Source organism: Cololabis saira, chromosome 5 (assembly GCF_033807715.1).
Source record: "Cololabis saira isolate AMF1-May2022 chromosome 5, fColSai1.1, whole genome shotgun sequence".
NCBI lineage: Eukaryota > Metazoa > Chordata > Actinopteri > Beloniformes > Belonidae > Cololabis > Cololabis saira.
The window spans coordinates 43,434,215-43,457,521 of NC_084591.1; the positions used below are offsets into that span (position 1 = coordinate 43,434,215).

The 23,307-nt window shown below is 39.1% G+C and overlaps 1 protein-coding gene across 3 annotated transcripts in view; it reads right to left on the minus strand.

Annotated features, from left to right (window-relative positions):
* Positions 1-23,307, minus strand: part of cadps2 (Ca++-dependent secretion activator 2) — a 290,724-nt gene that overhangs the window by 240,952 nt on the left and 26,465 nt on the right. For all 3 annotated transcript variants that reach the window (XM_061722218.1, XM_061722219.1, XM_061722217.1), the window contains exon 2: positions 2,472-2,585. In XM_061722218.1, the coding sequence (XP_061578202.1) occupies positions 2,472-2,585 (114 nt within the window). The remainder of the gene's footprint in view (positions 1-2,471; positions 2,586-23,307) is intronic.

Genomic DNA, 23,307 nt, shown 5'->3' on the forward strand with positions numbered 1-23,307 from the left:
GATCCACCTCCTATCCTTTGCATGCTTGTGATCATGATTTTTTAAGGTGGCACAACGGCCACGTATGGTGAGATATCATGCACTGCAACATAAAGCAAGATGACTTGATGGAGCACAAGGGTGGAGAAACATTATCACCTATCTTCCTCATTTCCTGCACACTCTCTTCCTTCCCAGCATGAAAAAAAGCATGCAATAAAATTAGAAACAACCACATTCCAAATTGTGGCTTTTATACAACGTATGGAGAATTTAAATCATATCTTTGTGAGTACCATCTCTACATCTGCCCTTTCTCCAATTTCACTTTAGTGAAATATATACATGTATATATTTCTGTACATTGTCTCAGGGAACATTCGCCTACCAAGTCTGTCTGCAGTTTTTAATCTGCCTTAATAATAACAATCACTGCCACACTTTTGGAAATAGTTAAAGCTTGCATTGTGGGAATAAGGTTAACATTATTTTACATATCTGCATTTTTGTCATCGAATCCACACAAATAAAAAAAAAAGAGATCTCAGTTCTTTTAGGAAACTCCACATCACCTGCAGCTCTCAGCTCCAGGTATGTTTAATCCTGCTAAGATGTAAACTGTTAAAAATAGTTTGAACATGCATAGATTTATTGTAGTAGCAGCTCAAACAGTACGTTTACATGCAGCAAAGAAATCAGATTTCTGATCGTGAAACCACTTGGACTTTGTTTTTTTGCATTCATTTGTAATCTGATCTTTATCAAAAGACAAAAAAAATACAATGCAAATAAACTGATAATCTTTTGTGTCTTCGTCAAACACAACCACTAAAAATCCACCCCACTGGAGGAAAATGTAAGTGAAACCATAGAACAATTACTTCCATCAAAGTTAACTGGAGTTAGTAGTTTGCAAACTTGTAGTCCTATTTATGAACTAAGTTTAGAGGTGCCAACTGCACTGTCCTACCTACACTGAAATATTACAAAAGTACTGCTCCTCTTCCTTCCTTTCCTGAGAACAACTGCTATAGCTGATCCACAGTTTAACTGGATGGAAACTGAAAATACTTCATAGCGCCAACATTAACCCTGTAGAGTCAGATCTAAAAAAAATAGTTAGACAACTGCACAATCAGTCCAGGTCTAAGGTCTTTACACCAGCTGCCTGTCCAGGAGGATAGACTTTAAAGTTCTGATGTGGTCTATAAAGCTCTGGAAGGTCTTGCACCTAAATACATCACAAGACATTACTGGCATTACAAGACATGAAAAGCAACGTACAGTAAAGTTTATTTCTGTAGCATATTAAATAAAAACAAACAAAAAAACAAGCTGAGTTGAAAAAAGTGCAGTACAGGCTGAAGCAAATAAAAAAATCCTCAAATCGACAATAAAATAAGTAAAAATACCTAATCAGGCAAAATAAAAGCATAAAAACTGAGCAAACTGTGTCTAATAAAATTTTAAGAACAACAAATCTCAAATGAAATGATGTAACGTAAATAACGTCATATGATTGACATATATGCACAATAAAATAAAATGAAAGCCAAGTTATTGCTTAGGATGGAGGAAAACCCAGTGCAAAAAGTTGTGTTTTTAACAATGACTTCAAATGATCAGTGGTCTGGGCAGACCTGAGATTAAAAGGTAAAACTGTTCCACAATTTGTTAGCAACAACAGAAAATGATCTATCGCCTCTGGCTTACAGTTTGGATCCAGGAACTGTCAAGAGCAGCTGATTGGTTGATCTCAGTGCTCCGACAGGACCATGAACGTTACTGCTTTGTCAAAGCTCAGATGTGTAAGATGGTGCCATACTGTTCGACTAAGACAAGCAATAAAATCTTAAACGCCATCTTGAACTGGACAGGAAGCCAGTGAAGGGTAACTAACACAGGGGTGATGTGCTCATGCTATGTTTTCCATGTCAGAAGATGAGCTGCTGCATTCTGGACAGTTTGTAAATGACGAAGCAACAACTGATGAATCCCAAGGTAAAGAGAGTTGCAATAATCCAGTCCACAGGTCATAAAGGCCTGAATAGCTCTCTTTAGGTCTTTAGAGGGAATGCAGGTTTTTACCTTACTAAAGAGCCATGGATTAAAAAAAGCTTTTTTCAAAATACATTTTTAATCACTGAGCTAATCTGTGTATTGAAAATCAAGACTAGCCCAGGGAAACAAGGCCAAATAGACAAAAAAAAATTAAAATGTCCCCTTAGATACTTAATTACCCCTATGTAGAGCCAAATACACACATGTATTTACTACTACTACTGTCATTTAGCAGACGCTTTTATCCAAAGCGACTTACATCTGAGACGCACACCATGGAGCAATTAGGGTTACGGCCTTGAGCCACACATATCACATATCTGAGACACTGGTTGCCATTCCGGGGCTTCGGTCCTCCAGACCCAAGCCCAAGATTAGACTACCACCCCCCTATTTCTGAAACATGCACAAGACATACTGAGTCCTCTTACGTCATAGTAGCTTCTCACAGCGTTACAGAAAGCTTCGTCAGCCACGATCTGAGTTTCCCCGTTGAGGAAGGCCAGGAAACGCTCCTTCACCGCCTGCAGCTGCTGCTTGTTCACCTGGGAGAGCAAGCACATGGAGGGACAGAAATAATCAAATATATTCTCAAGAAGAAATTATAATTACAAAAATTGATTGTTAATCAAACGTAAGAAAACTGGATGATGAGAAAAATAGTAAAAGTAGGCTGCAGTCATTGTTGAACAGCTGGGTAGTAACATCAAAAATATAAGAGAGACAAGAATCTAATCAAATAAATGTCTTTATGAAAGAAACGAGATGTAACAAGAGAGAAAAAATGTGATTCAAAATAGATTACATATTTTCAAACTACCATTCTAACATTTCTTTAAAAAAAAACATAAGGTTTGGTTTGCTAACAGCATCTGCAAAGCTAAACTACTTTTTTCAGTTCACAACACTGAACATCATAAGTTACATTTGTTGCATGATTTAATATTTTTTGAGTCAGATATACAATATTATCTTCACAGGGCTAGAATAGTTGAAAAATTGGCAAAGTTGATTTAAAGAGCTAAGATTTAGAATATTTATCATCAATTTGCTTTATGCACAGAAAATACAGAGAACTCCATGTGCTGTTTCCCTCTCAGACAGTCTCGATAGCCATGGAAGTAAGTAATTGAAAGAAAATAAAGTAAAAATTAAAAGGAAATATAAGCAGTATAACCCAATAACTCTTGGAAAGATGTCTCATCCCTATTTACAGTCAAACAAGCAAGACAGCAGTGGTATCAAGTCGAGTGGGAAGACAGACTTTCTTATTCACACTAAACACGAGTCAGTACTTTAAACTACACTCACCAGCCACTTCATTAGGTAAATCTGGTATTTCTAACGATGTGGCTGGTGAGTGTATAGTTAGCAACCTAAGTTAGAAAATATAGCAATATACGGCTGAAACATATTGACACATCAAACATACTGTTGTTGAACCAATGACAACACTAAAATGTGGCTAATATCATGATTCAGCCCCTGAATTATTGAGATCACTGGAAGAGTAACACATTTAATGACTTTAGTTTTGTTTTACTTTTTGCCCCCATAGATCACACACACAGATTAACTATTGATGCTCATTTATTGAATATTTCAAACAATGGAAATCAAAAGAAACCAGCTGAAATAAAAATATCTTCAGAAAATGTTAATTCATTCATTTTAAATGTAAAAAGAATGTTAGCAAACTTAAAAAAAAAAAGAACATTTTCACAACAATGTCCCATGAAAAAGGTGCCAAGAATTTGTGGCTCTCTGCATAGGAAGTAGAGGCCGATCTGACAGAGGAACCAGATCAATCAGTGAGGTCGGCTGCTGTTGAGTCGACTGAACCCATATAATGATCAAGTCCAATTTGGACATCAAAAATGTAGATGCATTATCTCAAGATCGAACTGTGATTTTAAATCTAATACTATTTGGACTTCAGGGCCGGAGTTTGGTTGCACATTTCCAGTTAACGGGAGGATCGGCCATCTTTGTTTCACAATAGTCGGTTTAAGGAAGAACCCTTCTCTGAGGAGAAGTCATGTTAAATAAAATAATTCTCATGGACATAAAACAAGGTTTTATAAAATTAAAAGATTCAAACATATATTCATTTTAAGTTTCAGTTGTGCTGAAGGTTTGCGTCTCCTGAAAGTAGGCGAGATGTGATCATACTTAGCATCAAACAGAACAGCCTAACTGACCATGAAAACAAATGCGGCCTGTTTGATGGGGAACTGTTCATGTTGTCACTGTTTACTGAGAAGCAGAGTAGGACTTTAGCAGTTATTACTGAAGACCTGGGGCCTCATTTATCAACCGTTCGTACGCACAGATGTGTGCGTAAGAAGATTCCCACGCAACATATGGAATTTATCAACTTGTACTTGTGCGTAGAAACGTGTGTAAATTTAAGCACAACTCTGACCATCCACACAAAACCTAGTGGTAGAACAGTGAAACTACAAATAGAACCCTGGGCCGCTCGGTGGCGCAGTGGGTTAAGCAGCGGGCCATATACTGAGGCTACAGTCCTCCTCCTGCAGCGGTCGCGGGTTCAAATTCAGCCCGCGCACCTTTGCTGCGTGTCTTCCCCGTTCTCTCTCTCTACCCCTTTCCAGTCTGCATCTCCAATAAAGGGCCACTAGAGCCCAAAAAAACCTTTTAAAAGAAAAAAAAAAGAAACTACAAATAGAACCCATTAAAAGAGTCACAGTGTTCAGCGATCTCAAACTTCACACACGTTCCCCGTTTCCTCTAATCAATAAAAATTCTTCAATTAGTAATTTAGCAGACATTTTGAATAATTGGTGTGACAGCTATAAAAGACAGCTTTGGCAGGACAACCTGAAAAGAAAATACAAGTACCATGGCTTATCTTGCAGTGTTGGAGGATTTGGAGAACCGTGCATTTTCAAAGAGCGTGCTGATGTTCAGTGAGAGACAGAGCGGCTTCTCAGCAGGTACCGCTTCCCCAAAAACATTCTCATGGATCTATGCCGTGATGCCTGCAGCCTCAGGTCAGATTAGGGGCAGTGGCCATTATTAATCACACAGCTGTATATTTTGGGCACTCTATATTTAAGTGTCCATTACATTGTAAGTCTTGAGCGGTAAAAGCACATTATACATGTTTAATATTTCAGTACAGCCATTTCAGACAGAGCAAACCGACACAAGGATGTGTGTGCAACTGTCTTAAGAACTTATCCCCAAAGAAGCATTTCATAATCAGCAGTACCTGAAGTTAATACGACTTCATCTATATCTATATATATATATATATATATATATATATATATATATATATATATATATATATATATATACATATACATATATATATATATATATATATATATATATATATATATATATATATATATACATATATATATATATATATGTGTGTATGTATGTATGTATGTATGTATGTATGTATGTATGTATGTATGTATGTATGTATAATATATATATATATATATATACACACATACACACACACACACACACACACATATATATATATACACACACATATACATATATATATATATATATATATATATGAGGTCATATCCGGTCATATATATATGGAACCTCATCTATATATATATATATATATATATATATATATATATATATATATATATATATATACACACATGCATACATACATACATACACATATTTCGACAGGTACCATCATGGGAAAATGTAAGTATTATTCCTCCACTTGTTTCAACACTGGCAGGATAACACAAGAAATATATTCTCGAAGTCAAAGTGGCAATTCAGAGCAACAAAATGAGCAGTGACTTATCTCCTCCTGACAGCTTGTCGTGTGGGCTTCTTTGCTTTTTTCCATGTGCAAATGAAGCTGCTAAGATTCTTCTTTTCACCAAAAGGGAGGCGGGTGCAGTTACAAAGCCAGCAGATTGCAAAACACGCAAACATTCAAATTCAGTCAACCACCGTCTAGCAGGTTAACAATATGGAATTAATCAATTTACACAGTGGACCATATAATCAAAAACATGCTTTGATAAATGGAGATGGCATGGGCTGAGCAAGTTGGTTATGGAGCAAAACATCGATTCTGACATGAACAACTCTGCAGAAATGCTTTTCCAGAACATTGTGGAGGTTGCAGCCACATTTTCTCGGCTCAGTGGATGAAATGTTGCACAACTTGTTACAAACAAATTCCTTAAAACTCAGTACTTGCAGGATTCTTAAAATCCGTGCAAATCAAATACTTTTTTATTAAAACTGCAGTTTATTTTGGCTGAACTTAAAATTTAACTTCTGAACATCAAGCCTGTGTTCGTGATGAAATCTGAAAGAGGAAATCTATCACATTTCAAGGAATACATCACCTAAGAGCCTATAACTGAGATAAAATGTAATTCTAGTGCCTCTACCATCAGTGTGACAACTACTCTTACAGGTGTGTTCACACTTGGCCTGTTTGGTTCCATTACATGAAACTGACAGAGATGACATCTTTGTACGCGATAGTCAAGTGTGAATGCACCGTCAAGCTCAGGTTCTAATCATTCTGGTACTTATCCAGTCAACATTCCCATTCAACCTTGGAAATACCATTACAGCTCCCCTTAATATAGCCATAATATTAAAAATACCATCATATTTTAAGCTTTGCTCTGATACGAAATGGCCCTTACCCAGTGTTCTGCAATGCAATGACTGCAGAACCCACCCCATGTTTTAGACCAGGGGGAGGCAATCCTGGTCCTCGAGTGCTACTGTTTTTCTTTTTTCAATTTAAGATCGTGATAAAATCAAAATCGTGATTGTATATTTAAAAAAAATCATGATATGATATTTTTCGCCATATCGCCGACCCTTACTCTGTAGGCACTTGTCTGACCAATGGGGAAGCATCCGCCCACTGCGGGATGTTTGTGTCAAAATGATTCATGACTTCAAAACTTTTTTCACTTCAATCAAAAAAAAAAAATCACTTCGAATCGAAAAAAAATTTTTAAATCCAAAAGAAAGTGTCCAAATGCAATTTTTTGGGTCTCAAATATTTTTTTGCATTCAAACACTTTTTCTTTTTTATTGAAGTGATTTTCTTTGCTTGAAAATATTCTTTTCTTTTTGAAGCAACTTTTTTTTTTATTAAAAAAAAATGTCCTACCCATAATATGGCCCAAACACAAAAAACACTACTTACTACAAAAAAGTTGCTTCAAACTAAAAAAACTTTACTTCTATAAAATAAAAAATTTCTTTGATTGATTTTTTTATTTTGATTGAAGTGAATTTTTTTTTAATTGAAAATATATTTTTTGATTGAAGCAATCTTTTTTTGATTGAATAATTAAGACACAAATCTACCTCCAAATACTCTCACTGTTACTTTTTTGATAGATGTTTTTTCCTTGCTGGCAGCACAAACACTGCCACCTGCCAACAACACAATGACAAGCCTGAAGCTTTGGAAACTCTGCCTGTTTTGCTCTGTACTACTGTACGTAAAGTGTGAACTGCAAGCAGCAGCAACCAGCGCTTACGTCACACTCGCTGTGAAGGGAGCAATATTCTAAAAATCCTTATAAATCCTTGCATGTTACAGGGAAAGAGTGCACATGGAAAGATGAGAAGTTTAGCAGTTTTTTTTTTTCAGCTTACAAACATCCCAAACTGCCACTCGTCTGTTTGACTGAAATATTAGCAGGTTTGAGTGTTTATCTGTTTCAAATTAGTGTTAGCTTGGGCTTCAAGGCTTTCAATTGAGGTTCTTCTTCTCCTTGGGGGAAGTGATAGATTACTGAGGAGAGTTAACAGCCCATTTGGACAACAAAGACTACTTGATGAATGATCAATAAGCAAGAATGCTCCAAGTGTGACATACACTAGCGGAGCAGGCGGGGGGGCAGGGCGGGCGGCCGCCCCGGGCCCACTGCTCCGTGGGGGCGCACGCCGAAGAGGGAAAAAAGTGTTCTGAATAAAATAAGGTAAGTTGGACTATACAATTGCGTTCAAAAGGATAAAGTTGTTTAAAAAATAAAAATGAAAGAAATAGTCCCTTCTCCCCTCGTGTGTCTGCCTGTCATGCACGGGTACGTACGCGCATGTTGTCTGTTTACTTTTAAGCCTGATTTATGGTTCTGCGTTACACCAACGCAGAGCCTACAACGTAGGGTACGGCGTAGGGTGGGTGTCGCCGCGTACCCTACGCGACTTGTTGTGGTTCTCTGCTCACCACTGGATGAAACCATCATTGGTAAGCTGTCATAAAATTAATTATTTCTGATAACATTGTCATAATGCTGAATATATGGCCTTTCATATATTGTTTGTTGCTGTTTGACCGCCGTGTCGCTCATTGTGTTAAATACATGTCGTCGCACATTGTAAACTGTTGTTGTGCAGGTTGAACACGTGTGTCTGAATTGTGCTACTCGGCAAATCCGACATCTATGGCTAAGATGAAAACTTAGCCTTAAAAATAAAATATCCCCACGATAAGTCATAATTATGAGATAGAAAGTCAAAATTATGAGATAGAAAGTCGAAATTATGAGATAGAAAGTCGAAATTATGAGATAGAAAGTCATAATTATGAGATAGAAAGTCATAATTATGAGATAGAAAGTCTTAATTATGACATAAAAAGTTGAAATTATGACTTTTTATGTCATAATTCTAATTTACCGTGGGGATATTTTTATTTTTAAGGCTAAGATTTCATCTTATTTTTTTCTTTTACTGGTGGAAATGAGCTTCCATAGACATCACTAGATGTCATTTGATTTTTATCTGCAGTTTGATACTTATATCTTAAAGTCTGCATTAGGTTATAATTAGGTTTGACATAATGACTGGTAAATCCCTGGTGCTGAAACCTCATGTGATGGTTCTGACCGTGTCGCCTGCTGTGGTTGTGTGTCAGAGGGGCTGATCTGTGGCATTCTTTTAGCGATTATGTTTTAACAGGGATGTTTAGACCACAAGGGCCCATCTAGAATGCTTCGCCCCCCCTAGGCTGGGACCCCTGCTCCACCCCTGGTGACATACATGCGTTGGTGGACAGAAGCAGCTTCTTGTCATTAGTGGTAGCACTTCAAAACGGGGCTCCAGCGACAAATGAAAAAGTAAAACATATCTGAGGCAACTGATAACTCAAAAAGGGTTAAAAACAGCAACAGACGGGCGGACAGACGGACACACACACACAGACACACACAGAGTAATCATCTCAGGGCCTGCAAACCTGGAGGTAATCAGATCAGATTGGAGTGTGAAGGCTGCCCCTTCCTGAGCTACACCTGCTTTCATATTCTTCCTAGAGAACCTGCAGAGAGATGTGGGGCTCTCTACAAAACTCTTTTGGTTTTCATTTTTTAGCTGATTAAGATTTGCTTTTGAAGTATTGTACTTGCTATGCCCCAGTCTAGGGGTGCCTAGGACACAACAGGTTGGCTTCCTCGCACATATGCGTCATTCTAACCAGCGGCTTATGCGCTGGTCTCTTCTCCTGCAGGATTTCAATCTGCAGATTCACCACAAAAAGGGCACAGAAAATGTGATAATGTTGAAAGAGCCGTATTGGACCAAAAACACAAAAAACAAATATATGTCTGGAGTCTTGTATAAGCCTTAGAATGAAGGCAACACATGCTGCATGTATCTATATTAGCTATAACTGGGGGAAGATTTTTTTTTTTCATTATGCACTTCGAGAAAAGTTGAAATTTCGAGAAAAAGTCAAAATGTCGAGAAAAAAGTCGAAATGTCGAGAAAAAAGTCGAAATGTCGAGATTAATGTTGAAGTACAATCTCGAGAAAAAAGTCAAAATGTTGAGAAAAAAGTCGAAATGTGGAGAAAAAAGTCGAAATGTGGAGAAAAAAGTCGAAAAAAAAGGGAAAAAAAACAAGAAAAAAAAAAGAAGAAAAAAAGAGAAAAAAAGGGGGGGAAAAAAAAGGCCAAACATTTTTGAAAAAGCTCCAGGAGCCACTACGGCGGCGCTAAAGAGCCGCATGCGGCTCTAGAGCCACGGGTTGCCGACCCCCGGTTTAGAGTTTGTGTCAGCTGGAAAGCTCAGGTGTTTTAACTGTTGCCACTCATTTTGGGAACCGAGTTACTGACAGACTCTCTCATGGTGTCAGTAGCTGACCATTAAGACACAGAACAGGTTTGTGGTTCAATCCAGGATATAATGGTATGTGGAGCTCCTTTAAGCAGCACGTGAACTCCCATATGGCACCACGAGAAACAAGTTTGCATGGTGAGTCCCATGTACGGCAGCCGTGCGTGTGAATGGGTGTGATAAAGATGGAACAACATTAGATGGAGGATTTCACAGCCAACAGCCAACATCCACATGTGGAAAATTGAGTGTGAAAAAGAATTGGAAAGATTGAAATGGCAAGTGTGTAGGAGACCCTGAGTACAATTTTAATTTACAGTTGTTGTCCAAAAGGTATCAATTTTCAGCTACATCCAGACTATAACTGAATTTAATTCAAGTTTGTTTTTTTTCTCGTGTGCTCATCCTTTTCAACCCCAAAATGCCACACTCTCAAACCTGCCTTAGGTTACACCTTTCATCAGTCCATCATCATCAACCATTTCAGCGTAATCCCTGTGAGCAGAGTGGCTGCCACAGCGGATCATAGTCTGCACATCCATTTGGCCCCATGTTATGCCGTATGTCCTTCCTGAAGCAACCCCGCACACACGGACCTTTCATCTGTCCATGCTGCGGGACAGTTCTGAATCTTTCATTCCTTGAGACATTCACTGCCTCCTGTTGGACAGGAAGAAAAACAGAACCACACTTTGATAGAAGCAACACCACATTTTACTGTATTCCAGGCATTCTTAGCTTCATTACTTTATCTTTTTTCTTCATTTATTGCCTTCAGTACATCACCTACAAGCAGAATTGCACCCTTAATAAAAATGTCAATGTCTATCTCTGTCTTTGTAAATGTGCATCTTTTTATGAATACAATTTCAGAGTTTTTATCAGTAACACCAGGCGCACCTAATAATATCGTCCCTGGTCTCATCTAAAAGTAAAATTAATCTGCTTCTTGCGATGGCATGAGATGATCACACCCAGATAACAAACAGCTCCTCTCCTCCCTTCATAAACACCACCAGCCGACTGTCAACACTCACAAATCCCCCTCCCACATGTGTAAAATCACATTACATCAGGGTCGACTGAGGTTAGAGCAACTGTGGGTATTAAGGTAACTAGGACTGGGTGATATATCGAGTATAGGCGATGTATCTCGGCTTCTACTCTGTGCGATGTACAAAATGACTCTATCGTGAATATTCGAATATACATTTGCTTTTAGCCGCGGGCGTTAAATTATAGGCTTTTCTCACTCTCTCGTCTCGTCTCTCCTTCTCTGAGACATAAAACAAGCGCACCCTGTTACACACATCAGTCACGTGCTGTCGTGTGTGCATTATCATTGGCCCCCGACCAGCTGCAGGTGTCAGCGCTGCTGTCCGGGACCGGCGCTCACTTCCCCGCTTTAACTTTACTTTAACTTTCCCAAACTCGCCTGTTTGCGCCGTGAGCTAATCTGCGCGGTTGCTACGCGCGACGGACTCTTTTCAAAGCAAACCGGTTTAGTAAAGACGGGAGGGGATGTTTTCTCCTCGCACGGCTCCGGAGAGCCGAGGAGCCGCTCAGCGCGACACGCGCAGCCGAGCCTTTAGGCTGATTTATGGTTCCGCGTTACACCAACGCAGAGCCTACAGCGGAAATGCGCGTCGCCGCGTACCCTACGGCGTAGGCTACGCCGTAGACTACGCCGTACCCTACGGCGTAGGTTCTGCGTCGATTTAACGCGGAACCAAAATTCAGGCTTTTCTCTTTCAGAACTGAGAAACGTCACCTAGTGTTGCTTAAATGTGGCCACATGAAATCAACCACTATCATCGAAACAAAGTCAAACAAGACTATATTACGTCATATTTCTAAAAGTAAGTGAAAGTGATCCAAATTAAAGGAGGAAAGGATGAAACATTGCAGTCCCTACACCTACAATTAGTCTTAATATAAAAGGTGCTGTAAAGGCCGTCCTGCTCAGAGCAGCTCACCCTGGTAAAACCTGGTAAAACTTGGTAAAACCTGGTAAAACCTGGTAAAACCAGGTAAAATCAGCTCATCCAGGTAAAACCAGGACCAGAACATTACTTAGCAGATGTTTTTCAGACGGGAGTCAGAGATGCAACGTGCACTTTCTGTTTTGAAATGACACTTTTTATGTTTATGCCACTCACTGCTTAGTAACTGTTTAATAAATACAGTTTTGGTAAATTTGACTTATTTGAAAGTTTAAAATGAGCATATATTAATGCAGTATGAACAAGAATGTTTTAATGTAGACATATAGAATCATCATAGGCTACTGGTGTGATTGTAGGCATAATTTTTTTTTTTCTTCTTTCTTTTCTTTTCCTTTTCTTTTTTTTTCTTTTTTTCTTTTTTTTTCTTTTTTTTTTTTTCTCTTTTGTGTATGTTTGCAGGCCGGAGCCTCGGGAGCTGCGTTCTGGCCTGTGTTCCCGGCCCTCCCCCCCCTCTGGTCATCCCATTGCTTCTTCCACCTGCCTACGTGGATGTCTGCTGTTGCTGCTTCCGCCTGCCTGCTTTATGTTTATGTTCATGTTCATGTTCTTGATCTCTGGAAAGCGTCTAGAGACAACATCTGTTGTATTAGACGCTATATAAATAAAATTGAATTGAATTGAATCAAAGTGTTAATTCAAGGCTAAGGCAAGATATCGAGATATATATCGTGTATCATGACATGGCCTAAAAATATCGAGATATTAATAAAAGGCCATATCGCCCAGCCCTAAAGGTAACATAGGAGTATTTAGTCTTCATTATTTCATTGCATGGCAGAAAGGACAGCTGCTGGTTGTACAATACATAGTTTTTTTGAACATGATTTTAGGTTCCAGATTCATGCCAGCAGGCAGGATAGAGCCCAACCTTTTGGGCTGAAACACAGACATTTAAAGTGATTCTAATGATTTTGATATGAACTGTATAATTTGGTATGCAAGTGGGTGCCAATTCATTATTCCGGAGAGCTTTCCTATGGCATCACTATCTGGACAAACTTCCAATTTCTCAAGTTTAACAAATCGAATTCCCCAGGATTTATCAAATAAATAAAAACACACACACTCTTGTAAAACCTCAATGGTCTGTTTAAAAAAATAATAATAAATAAATAAAATAATAATAATAATAATATATATATATATATATATATATATATATATATATATATATATATATATATATATATATATATATATATATATATATATATATATATATATATATATATATTATATATATATATATATATATATATATATTCAACAGTTTTAATTAATATAATAGTATCTAACAGAGCGGCCAACTTTAACCAACTTTTCTTCACGTGAAATGAACAAAGGCGGATGCTGAGCACAGCCCATTTTCCACTCATCCTGACTCCACCAACAGTGGCACATATTGACCCGTCCTGAAACTTTATTGTGTGATTTCTGGTTGAGTTCCAAGAACGTGTCACTCAAAAGCAAAGACAGGAAACTCTGCTGCCGGACTGCTTTTTCAGCTGCTTCCTGAAATTGTTTCCGACTCACTTTTGAATATTAGACTCTCCGGCGAAATTAGCAGTTCTTTGATGACAAATGCCACACTCATACTTGAAGAGGGAAAATATCAACCCTGCACTGGCTGGAGAAACATCAAGTAGAGCAACAGATTAAATTGCAAGTCAACAACAACCAGGAGCTGTTTCAGTCAGTGTGACAAAACACCAAAGTACAGTAAAAGTGACAAGTCATTCAGGTAAGATAAATCAATTGGAGCTTTGTTTTGACTACTCATAAATTAAGTCACTCTGTGTCATTAGTTCACACTATTTGATTTGTAATAATTAAAAACAGTCCAGCCATTCTTCTTCCAGTTTAATTATGAGTGGATTTAAACTTTTTAAACTGTGGGAACAAAAGGTAACCACTTTATTTCTAGAGTATGTATACAGCATTCAGTAACTTTACTAGTGCTTAAAAGGAACCCTGGCTATTAAGACATGTAGGTCTTAAAAGATAAATGTTGGTATCAATTATAACAATGTGATATAAAAAACCTTTTTGATGTCTTCATTTTTATAAAATTTGAAAATATAATTTAACTCGTAGGTCGCCATTGTTGTTTACACCGCACCGCAATGCATTCTGGGTAGTGACGTCACACGGTTGCACCTGCTGGCCCCCGAACACAAAATGTTTTACTTTTTTGTAGGTGCGCCGTCACCTTAATGTTTTTAGCTGCATTTTCATCTGGGTTTCTGTTGCGCCGCCACCTGTTTAGACGTGTTTTCATCTGTTTCTGGGTGCGCCGTCACCTTTAATATTTAGTTGTGTTTTCATCTGTGTTTCTGATGCGTTGACACCATAATGTTTATGTTTGCATCTGTGTTTCTGGTGCGCATAATAATGTCTCCATATCTGTAGTGCGCCGTGGCACGTTATCCAATTTGTCACTGCAAAGTTTTGTTTGAGGAAAAAAGATTTTTGAAATACTTATTGAACTCTGAATAGCCAACCAACCTATCCTCTACCTAATGGATAGTGTAATATTCAGGCCGAGTGAGAGCCTGAAATTAGCCGTGTAGAGCAGTGGACGGACTGTTTCTGTGTCTATTACAAAATTGAATCCTGGCGGCGCCACTGTCCTAATGATTTATAAAGTATAGGACAGCGGTGGATGCTAATAATCTCCAAAATTATTGATATTGGAATACGTTTTATCACACAATAGCTTAAAGTGAACAGCTGCTGACAAAAACACGAGCTCTTGACAGCAAACGCTCTCCTCCTCTGTTTGCATTGAGACGCAGTTGCTGGGATTTTGTCCCACTCTCGCCTCATCCCGTCTTTTTTGGTCTTCATTTGGCTCGTTTTGAGATATGTTTTCAGTGTTGTCTTCCTCATTGACCTTGTGCTCGGGTTCAAATTGAAATGGCTGAACAGATGACATGTTTATCCTCTGGATTATCTGGTTGAACAGTCACAACAGTGTTCGGGGGCCAACAGGTGCAACCGACTGACGTCACTACCCAGAATGCATTGCGGTGTAAACAACAATGGCGACCTACGAGTGAAATTATATTTTCAAATTTTATAAAAACAAAGACATCAAAAAGGTTTTTTTATATCACAGTGTTATAATTGATACCAACATTTATCTTTTAAGACCTACATGTCTTAATAGCCAGGGTTCCCTTTAAAGTTCTACTTCACTTACCAACGAAGAAAAATTACCTTCATGTACAATAAGGTACTGTGGGGGTAATAAAGACGTTTGAGCAGGGATTCAATACTGAGACTGTGGCATGTTTAAAGTCCTTCTTGCTCAAGAAAAACTTTTGCTCTTGCCATAGAAAGCTTTAACTAATATATAGCCATTTGCTAGGCTGTATTATACAGCTGTGTTATATTTTGTCTAATCTATCTCACTGTTAAAAGTCACTAAACTGCTAAATAAGAAAACCTACAGTACTTAATTTAAGTCTATATGCCCTGTATATGAACCAGTAAGATTAAAAACTGGCACAGCAGCTTAGATAAAGTAGAAAACAGCAGTTGTGAATGTTTGGAGGAATCCATCAGCAACCTAATATTTAATAACTGTTGATAGATCTAGCCAGTTAGGTAGAAAAGTGCTCGACCAGCCCAAAGTATGCAAACAATAAAGGAGGAGGCGAAGGGAGGAAAACAGAGAAAAATAAAAAGATTGTTGAAAAGGGAGGGCATCGTAGGGGAGGTGGTATTAGGTTGAGGGTTGCTGAACTGCAGATGATGTGACTGAAAGGGCAAGAAAGAGGGGGATGGCGGCTGCAGCTTCGTCAGGGCTTGGATAAAAATAGAAGCAAACTGCTGCCACAACTTGTCTTCTGAGACCATTTGAACCAGCCAATCATTGATTCAAGGGGAAGTCGAAGTCTTATCATATTAAGGATTTCATTGTGGTGCAGCAACGGTAACTCAGACTCAAACCACCTCTTCCCATGCAGGCAAAATGCATCACAATGTCACTACCTTGAGTGTTTTAAGAACATTTTACAATTTAAAATTCCCTGTGATGTCAAAAGAGACATCACATAGTTTGTAAGAGCATCATGGTCAATCGTCATTCCTAATTTTGACCAATCCTTATGACCAATGAAGCTAATCATGGCATTAAATATAAAGCAAACATGTTGATGATATGGACTTTGTTCTTTCTACTCCGCTGGCTGTTGTCATTCTCTATTTAGGTGCTTAGTTACGGATCATTTCATTGCCATTTGTTTGTGAACCTCCAAGATATTGGTAAATTCTCTTAACATTTGCCTTGTTGGCCTCTGGTGATTCAACCCCTCGGCTGTGAGAACGTTGTAGCTCTGATACTAAATGAGGGCAATTATATAGTCCAAGTCGGCCAGTCGTGGCACACAGACTGATGTCATCCATTTAGAGAAGGCAGATAATTAAGATAATTACCCCACTTTTTTTTCCTTACCTGTCGCTGGTGGAGCTGAGTGCTGGTTCCAACACTATTTCCTAACTCTTTCTCAAACTTATTTGGCTATTGTTGTGCTTGTCTTTGTATCTTGAATTGTCAAGATTCGTGCAGCTTTTGAGTCAATTTATGCAGAGAATCAGACGCTGTGCATGCATAGTTTACAGTAGGGGACAACTGATAACTCTGCAGAGTTGCCTTAGTGTTTCCCCAGGACAAGCATGAGACCCACTGATGATGCCGCGCTGAAAGAAAGCTCAGAGAAAAAGGAGGCACCTTAGACCTGACCCCCCCCCTCCGTCACCATGGGAACATGGGGTCCCTTTCCAACAAGACGGATGAGCTCACGCGACTCAGTGGGAGTAAAGAGAGAGAAGCATCATCACTCTTTTTACATCCTATGGTACTCTCCTGTTTCCCTGGATGATTTTTTATTTTTTATCTGCTGTACGTGGACATAATGGAGGACAGTGGTAAGAGGAAACGAGGGGGTCTGGCTGCATTTGTTCATGTGAGATCGTGCTGATCCATACACTGTTCAGTGAAGGAGCAACTGTGTAACGGAGACAATGAACAGTTAGCACCAAGCATACGGCCATACTACCTGCCACAGGAGTTCATGCATGTCATTGCATGTGCGGTGTGCGTGCCCCCCTCTGCTAACAGTAGTGATGCACCGAATGTTCGGTAACCGAATTTGTTCGGCAGAAAATAGCAAAACAAACACTTTTGGTGTTCGGTGGAATAAGTGGGGGAAAAAACCGAACAATTAATAACGGCATGTTTAGATCAATCAAACAGCGAGCAGCGTAGAGTGAGGGGGGAGTGGTGTTAAATGCAGCAAACATGTCAGAATGTGAGCTCATTACTTGGATGTGGGGAAAAAGCATAGGACGTGAGAAATGATCCAGGCTGAGTTGGATTTGGGAAACCGCTTGATGATGGAGACGTCAGGGGACGCACAGCGCAGCAGATCGGGGAAAGAGCGCAGAGGAAAGGGCCCGTACGGTGGCGAACCCTCACTGTCTGATATGTTTGACGAGATCCTCCAAGAAAATAACCCAGATGCAGACGACAAGCGCAACCGCACAGTTAGATGGTTATCCGTCAGAAGTCTCCATCCCCAGGAGCGAGAACCCTCTCGCCAGTAGAACAAATCAGAGCTGGGCCGGGGGGCGGGGCTTATGGCCAGGGGGCGGGGCATATCAGGACCGGGCCCTCTGCACCCTGGAGCTTCTCATCAGGCTGCAGAAATACCCGTCTCATTAACATAGCCTACACAAGCCCAACAACAGCACTTACAAGCATTTGTTCCCGTGTTTTCCTGCTGGGCGCAATGCGCACGTTGCGCAACATGCTTGGTGACGTCATTTGCGCCCACTGGAATCGATAAGGGAATCGTTTGGGAAAAAGGCAAACGATTCCAAGGAATTGAAACACTGGGAACCGGTTCTCAACAAGAACCGGTTCTCGATTCCCATCCCTATGGGCGCATCACTAGCTAACAGCCAAGAAATTACTGAATATTTTGTGTGACTTAAGGTAGCAGCTTGTCAACACAACTTAAAGAAATTATTTTTGATCAGAAACAATGTACTCACGATGCAGCTAATTCATTTTAATGATATATAACACAGAGTGATTTAAAGGCTAGAAGTGGAAATCCAGGTAATGGAATGAAGAGCCACGTAAAAATAGTGAGTTGTGTGGGTTTCACGTTACCTCTCTCATTTTTTGATACTATGAACATTGACTGTGTTTACATGCAGTCAATAACCCTTTTAAACCCCGAATATTGGCAATAACCCGAATTTGCACGGCCGTGTAAACACCAATAACCCCTCTGAATAACCAGAATTTGCGCATATTCGGGTTTTTAAAAACCCGAATATGACCCCTGGGTTACTCCTTTTAAAACCTGAATATTGGGTCATGTAAACGCCAAACGGAAAATCCCCATCAAACGGAACATGAATTAGTTTTCTGCGCATGCTCTGTTCACAAGGAATCTTGGCCTTTTGAGTCCAGGAAGTTCTTATAAACACGGAGAAACCAAGACCACGCCACACTTTTGGAGTGAGGAGGAGACTAAGGAAATGAAGGATATGAACATTTTGGCATTTTTAGACGGTAGAAAGTACCGGGATAGCGAGATTTAAAAGAAGGTGAGTGAAAAGTTGCGTGAAGCAGCATTTGTTTTGAATTTGGATACAGGAAGAAGAAGCGGAAATGACGGGAATTGCGTCATGATGTTCTCCGTGCGTCGCTGGTTTGATCCAGATATCCCGAATGATTAATTACCATGGAAACGGAATATTCCGAACGTTTCAGTAACTGGAATACTAGCAATAACCCGAATTTTGACTGCATGTAAACGTAGTCATTGACAAAGGTAACAAGCTTACCTGTGAATCTTTTCTACAAGAATATTATAACTCTTTATGACAAATTTGAATACATAGACATCACAGCTTCTATCACCCAAAGTCTGCTCTGTTTATTGGGAGAGTAGTTATTACCATTGTTAACTTGGTGTGTCTCTTTTTTAGTTTCTCTGACAGTAGTCATTCCTGGTCTGATAACTACCCTCCCCGAGTCTGGTTTTTTGGGTTCAGGCAGTTAAAAGAGAGTCCAGCATATCACCGCTCTAAGTGTGTAACATTATATTCAACAGGAAATCAATAACGCATTAAAATGACGGAGGAAAAAGCTAAAAAAGACTGCTCCTACCAAGGATGAAAAGAAAACAAACCATAAAAAAAAAAAAAAAAAAAAAAAATCAAAGATCATGGTAATTGTGACCACTGTTTATAAAGCTGCTGGTGGTTGATTACTGACTAAAATATATTTTTCTTCTTTGTGTTAGAGGAACAGGAATAAATGCATGCGTCATATGAGCACCATAATGACAGGCTGCTGCATCCTTCACTTTGACACATGACCTGTCAGAGGAAACAAGATTATTTTCGTGCTCAGAACTTCACCAAGCCTTCTTTACAATTCATCACAAACATACTGTATTATTCAACTTGGAGTTAACATATTATAACATAATCAAATGGACCACATGAGCAACAACTAATAAAAAATAAAAAAAACATAGATTAAAGTCATAAAATATCAAAAAGTAAAGCAGAGAGATATGGACACAAATAGGCAAGTTGTTTTCCATGTATATTATTTCATAAAGTATCTACTCTGTTGAGAACAAAGGGTATTAACCATCAAGTATGGATTTCCTCTACAGATTTTGAGACGCGCGCTACTTCTGCAGTACTCTCAAACTTTCATAGAGCCTTCCTCGTGAGAGCTTGATCACAGTATCTTGGGGATTTGCCGGGTCAGTAGTACAAATTTACTTTAAATAAAAATTGGACAGCTGCCCACTCCAAAGAATACACGACAGGGAAAACACACATTGAGAAAAAGCCAAAGTGATTAATTCACTAAATGAAAATCTGGAATTCTGCTCAATCCACGCTGCACTTACTGTAATCCCCCTCAGGCATGCTGCATGGCAAGAGTCAGCTGCAAAAATATGTAGTGCTTCCAACAGTACAGGATTATGTCTAGTCCAGAGGACACAGGGAGAGTAGTTCCTTTATAGTATTGATTGACATTTTTCCTAAAATCATATATAACAGATTTTAACATTACAATATAGGAAACAATGGTTGTGTGTGGATTTTCCAAGTCTTTACTGACCCACTATATAGTGTTAGCTATGTATAGAGGACTCAATATGGGATATATACCCACTCGTATATTTCAGATAATTTGTTGATGGCACATCACTGACAAAACTGGACAACAAATCAGCTTTGCTTGTTTATGGTTGTGCTTAACACTAATCATAAAAATATTACCATAAATACATTTAAATAAGTAAAAACGAGCAACCGTTTGTAAACAACAATAGCAGTCAAGGTCACCAGCTTGTTATAACTCACAAGATGGGTCGCTTTACTGATCACTTAATAAATATAATCAATCATCATTACATGGATCTTGAACTGTCTGTTTGTCAGTAATAAAGGTCCTTGTGGAAGCATCCAGCTGTATATTCTGGCTTTCAGTGTAGTTAAATATCAGAACTTTATTCCAAGTGTTGACATTTCACCATCTGGAGCCGAGCCGAAACGAAGCTCTCCTACACCGGAAAGCCCCGGCAGAAACCTGATCACCCCCGACAGAGTCCGCAGCCCAGAGCCGGAGACCGGGAGGCGTGAGGTTTTATGGTCCTGGGTGATTAGTTCCATTTAGAGCAGTTCAGAGCTAAATTTGCGTTTAATGTTTAGTTACCATTAGGAATGGGTGATATTTTACCGTTCACGATAAACCGTCAAAAATATTCCCCACGGTAAGAATTTGTCATCTCACGATAAAAACAATAAATTCCTGTTGATGACGTTTTTGTGTAAAACTGATTTATGGTTCTGTGTTAAATCCACGCACAACGTACATAAAGAAAGAAAGAAAGAAAGAAAGAAAGAAAGAAAGAAAGAAAGAAAGAAAGAAAGAAAGAAAGAAAGAAAGAAAGAAAGAAAGAAAGAAAGAAAGAAAGAAAGAAAGAAAGAAAGAAAGAAAGAAAGAAAGAAAGAAAGAAAGAAAGAAAGAAAGAAAGAAATGAGCCAGAGAGAGAGAAAGAAAGATATGAGCCAGAGAGAGAGAGAGAGAGAGAGAAAGAAAGAAAGAAAGAAAGAAAGAAAGAAAGAAAGAAAGAAAGAAAGAAAGAAAGAAAGAAAGAAAGAAAGAAAGAAAGAAAGAAAGAAAGAAAGAAAGAGAGATAAATTTACGTTTTTGTGTAACAAACATGGCGGATCTGAGAGTGAGATAGATTTATATTTACAAAGGTGGAGTTAAATTGGTATTTTTTTTTATCGTCATTTTTATCGTTATCGGGATAAATGCCAGAAATTATCGTGATACATTTTTTAGTCCATACCGCCCAGCCCTAGTTACCATATGTATATTACTGTGTAACGCCGACAACTACCGGCATCATTGTTTGTTTATTTTGTGGCGCCATTTTTCGCATGTTTTGTCATCCCGTCTGATTGCACGTGGCGTGGCGAGGGCGCCGCTATCTTTAAATACCACAGGGCCCCGCCATCTTTAAATACCGCAGCCTTCTTTGGCCGGCCACATGCAGCCACGTTGTTTTGAACCATAGATGATCGTTTTGTATCACGTGTTTATTGTTTTGATTTATTCTCCTTATGCAGTTAACGTTTTATTGTTGTTGTTTTTCTTGTTAGTTGATGGTTTTATGTTTTAACGTAGTGCGCCATCAGGATTTATTCAATGGTGTCGCTTTTCCATCTGCTTGACACCTGGATGTGAATAAATGCTGATTGATTTTAATGAGAAGTTGTTTGTGATGTTTTACACATGTCTCGTCGCCATGGCTGTTTGACAGAGCTAGAGCCGAACTTTGTAATGGCCTTCAACATTATTCACCAGAAATAATAGCCCTTACTGTTATTCTGGTAGAATAATCCCTATTTTGAGACTGATTCCTGCTGTTAAGCCTGAATTATGGTTCTGCGTCAAACCAACACAGAGCACACGCCGTCACCGTGACGGCGCCCTGAACCCTTCGGACTTCTCCGTCACTCCATTTCTCCGTGGTGCAGTACCCCCCGTGACCGCTAATTCTCACGATCTTTTCCTGAATGGTTTATCCGACTTTTTCCGGTCACAGTGAATCAAAGAGATGAGGACAACTATTGTGCAAAAAAAAAAAGAAATCACACATACACGAAGAAAAGAGCGCTGAAAGTTCACGACTGCTTCAAACCGGAAACCGGAAATGCGTTGCTACCAAGCGAACCAATTACAGCCCTCTCGGTCTGCGTGTGGTCTGCGTCGCCTCGACGCGTAGTTACAATTTTCGGGAGGTGCACGTCAGTGACGGCGTCAGTGACGCGTACCACACGCCGTAGGCACGGCGTCATTTTGACGCAGAACCATAACTCAAGCTTTAAAATTATCATTTTTCCTGGAAATCCAGGTGGTGCCCCGATTAGGATTAAATCATTTTGATAATTCAATTTGATTTTGAGTCTACTTTATTATTAATAATTGTTGAATAAAATTATTAATAACTCTTGATAACTGGAACAGCGCTACCGCTGTGGCACAACACACTTCAGGTTAATTTTCTTCACAACTTCCTGTGGTACAAATCCCATTATAGTCCGTTTCTTTATTTCATCTCTAACCTTTCACAACAAATACTTTATCATTGTTACATTTCTTTGTTTTCCCCATCTAAAAGCATTCCAATCATGTGAACGCCTTCTTGCTAAGTGGAACAAATTCTTTTCTGATTCGAGCCTTGGAGTTTTTTGTGGTTACTGACAAAGCATTACATCGGCCTGATATAGAAGCGGATTTCAGCCTCAGAGCTAAGCAACTTGAAGGACTAAGTGACATATTTTCTCCATGAAGATGTTCTGATTGAATAGGGAAGGTCGAGACATGGCTGCCAGACAGGATTCACATTAGATCCTCATCTTTCTCAACATTCTGTAGAGGGGAAGATTGCACTGGCAAGTAGAGCTGTTCCTCACAAAAGGTTTCTTGATTTCTAAATCAATAAAAACATTAAAGAGGTCATAACAAATGGCAGGTACCAGCCATTTCTCATGAAGAAAACCTGACACTTGCGTGAGTCATT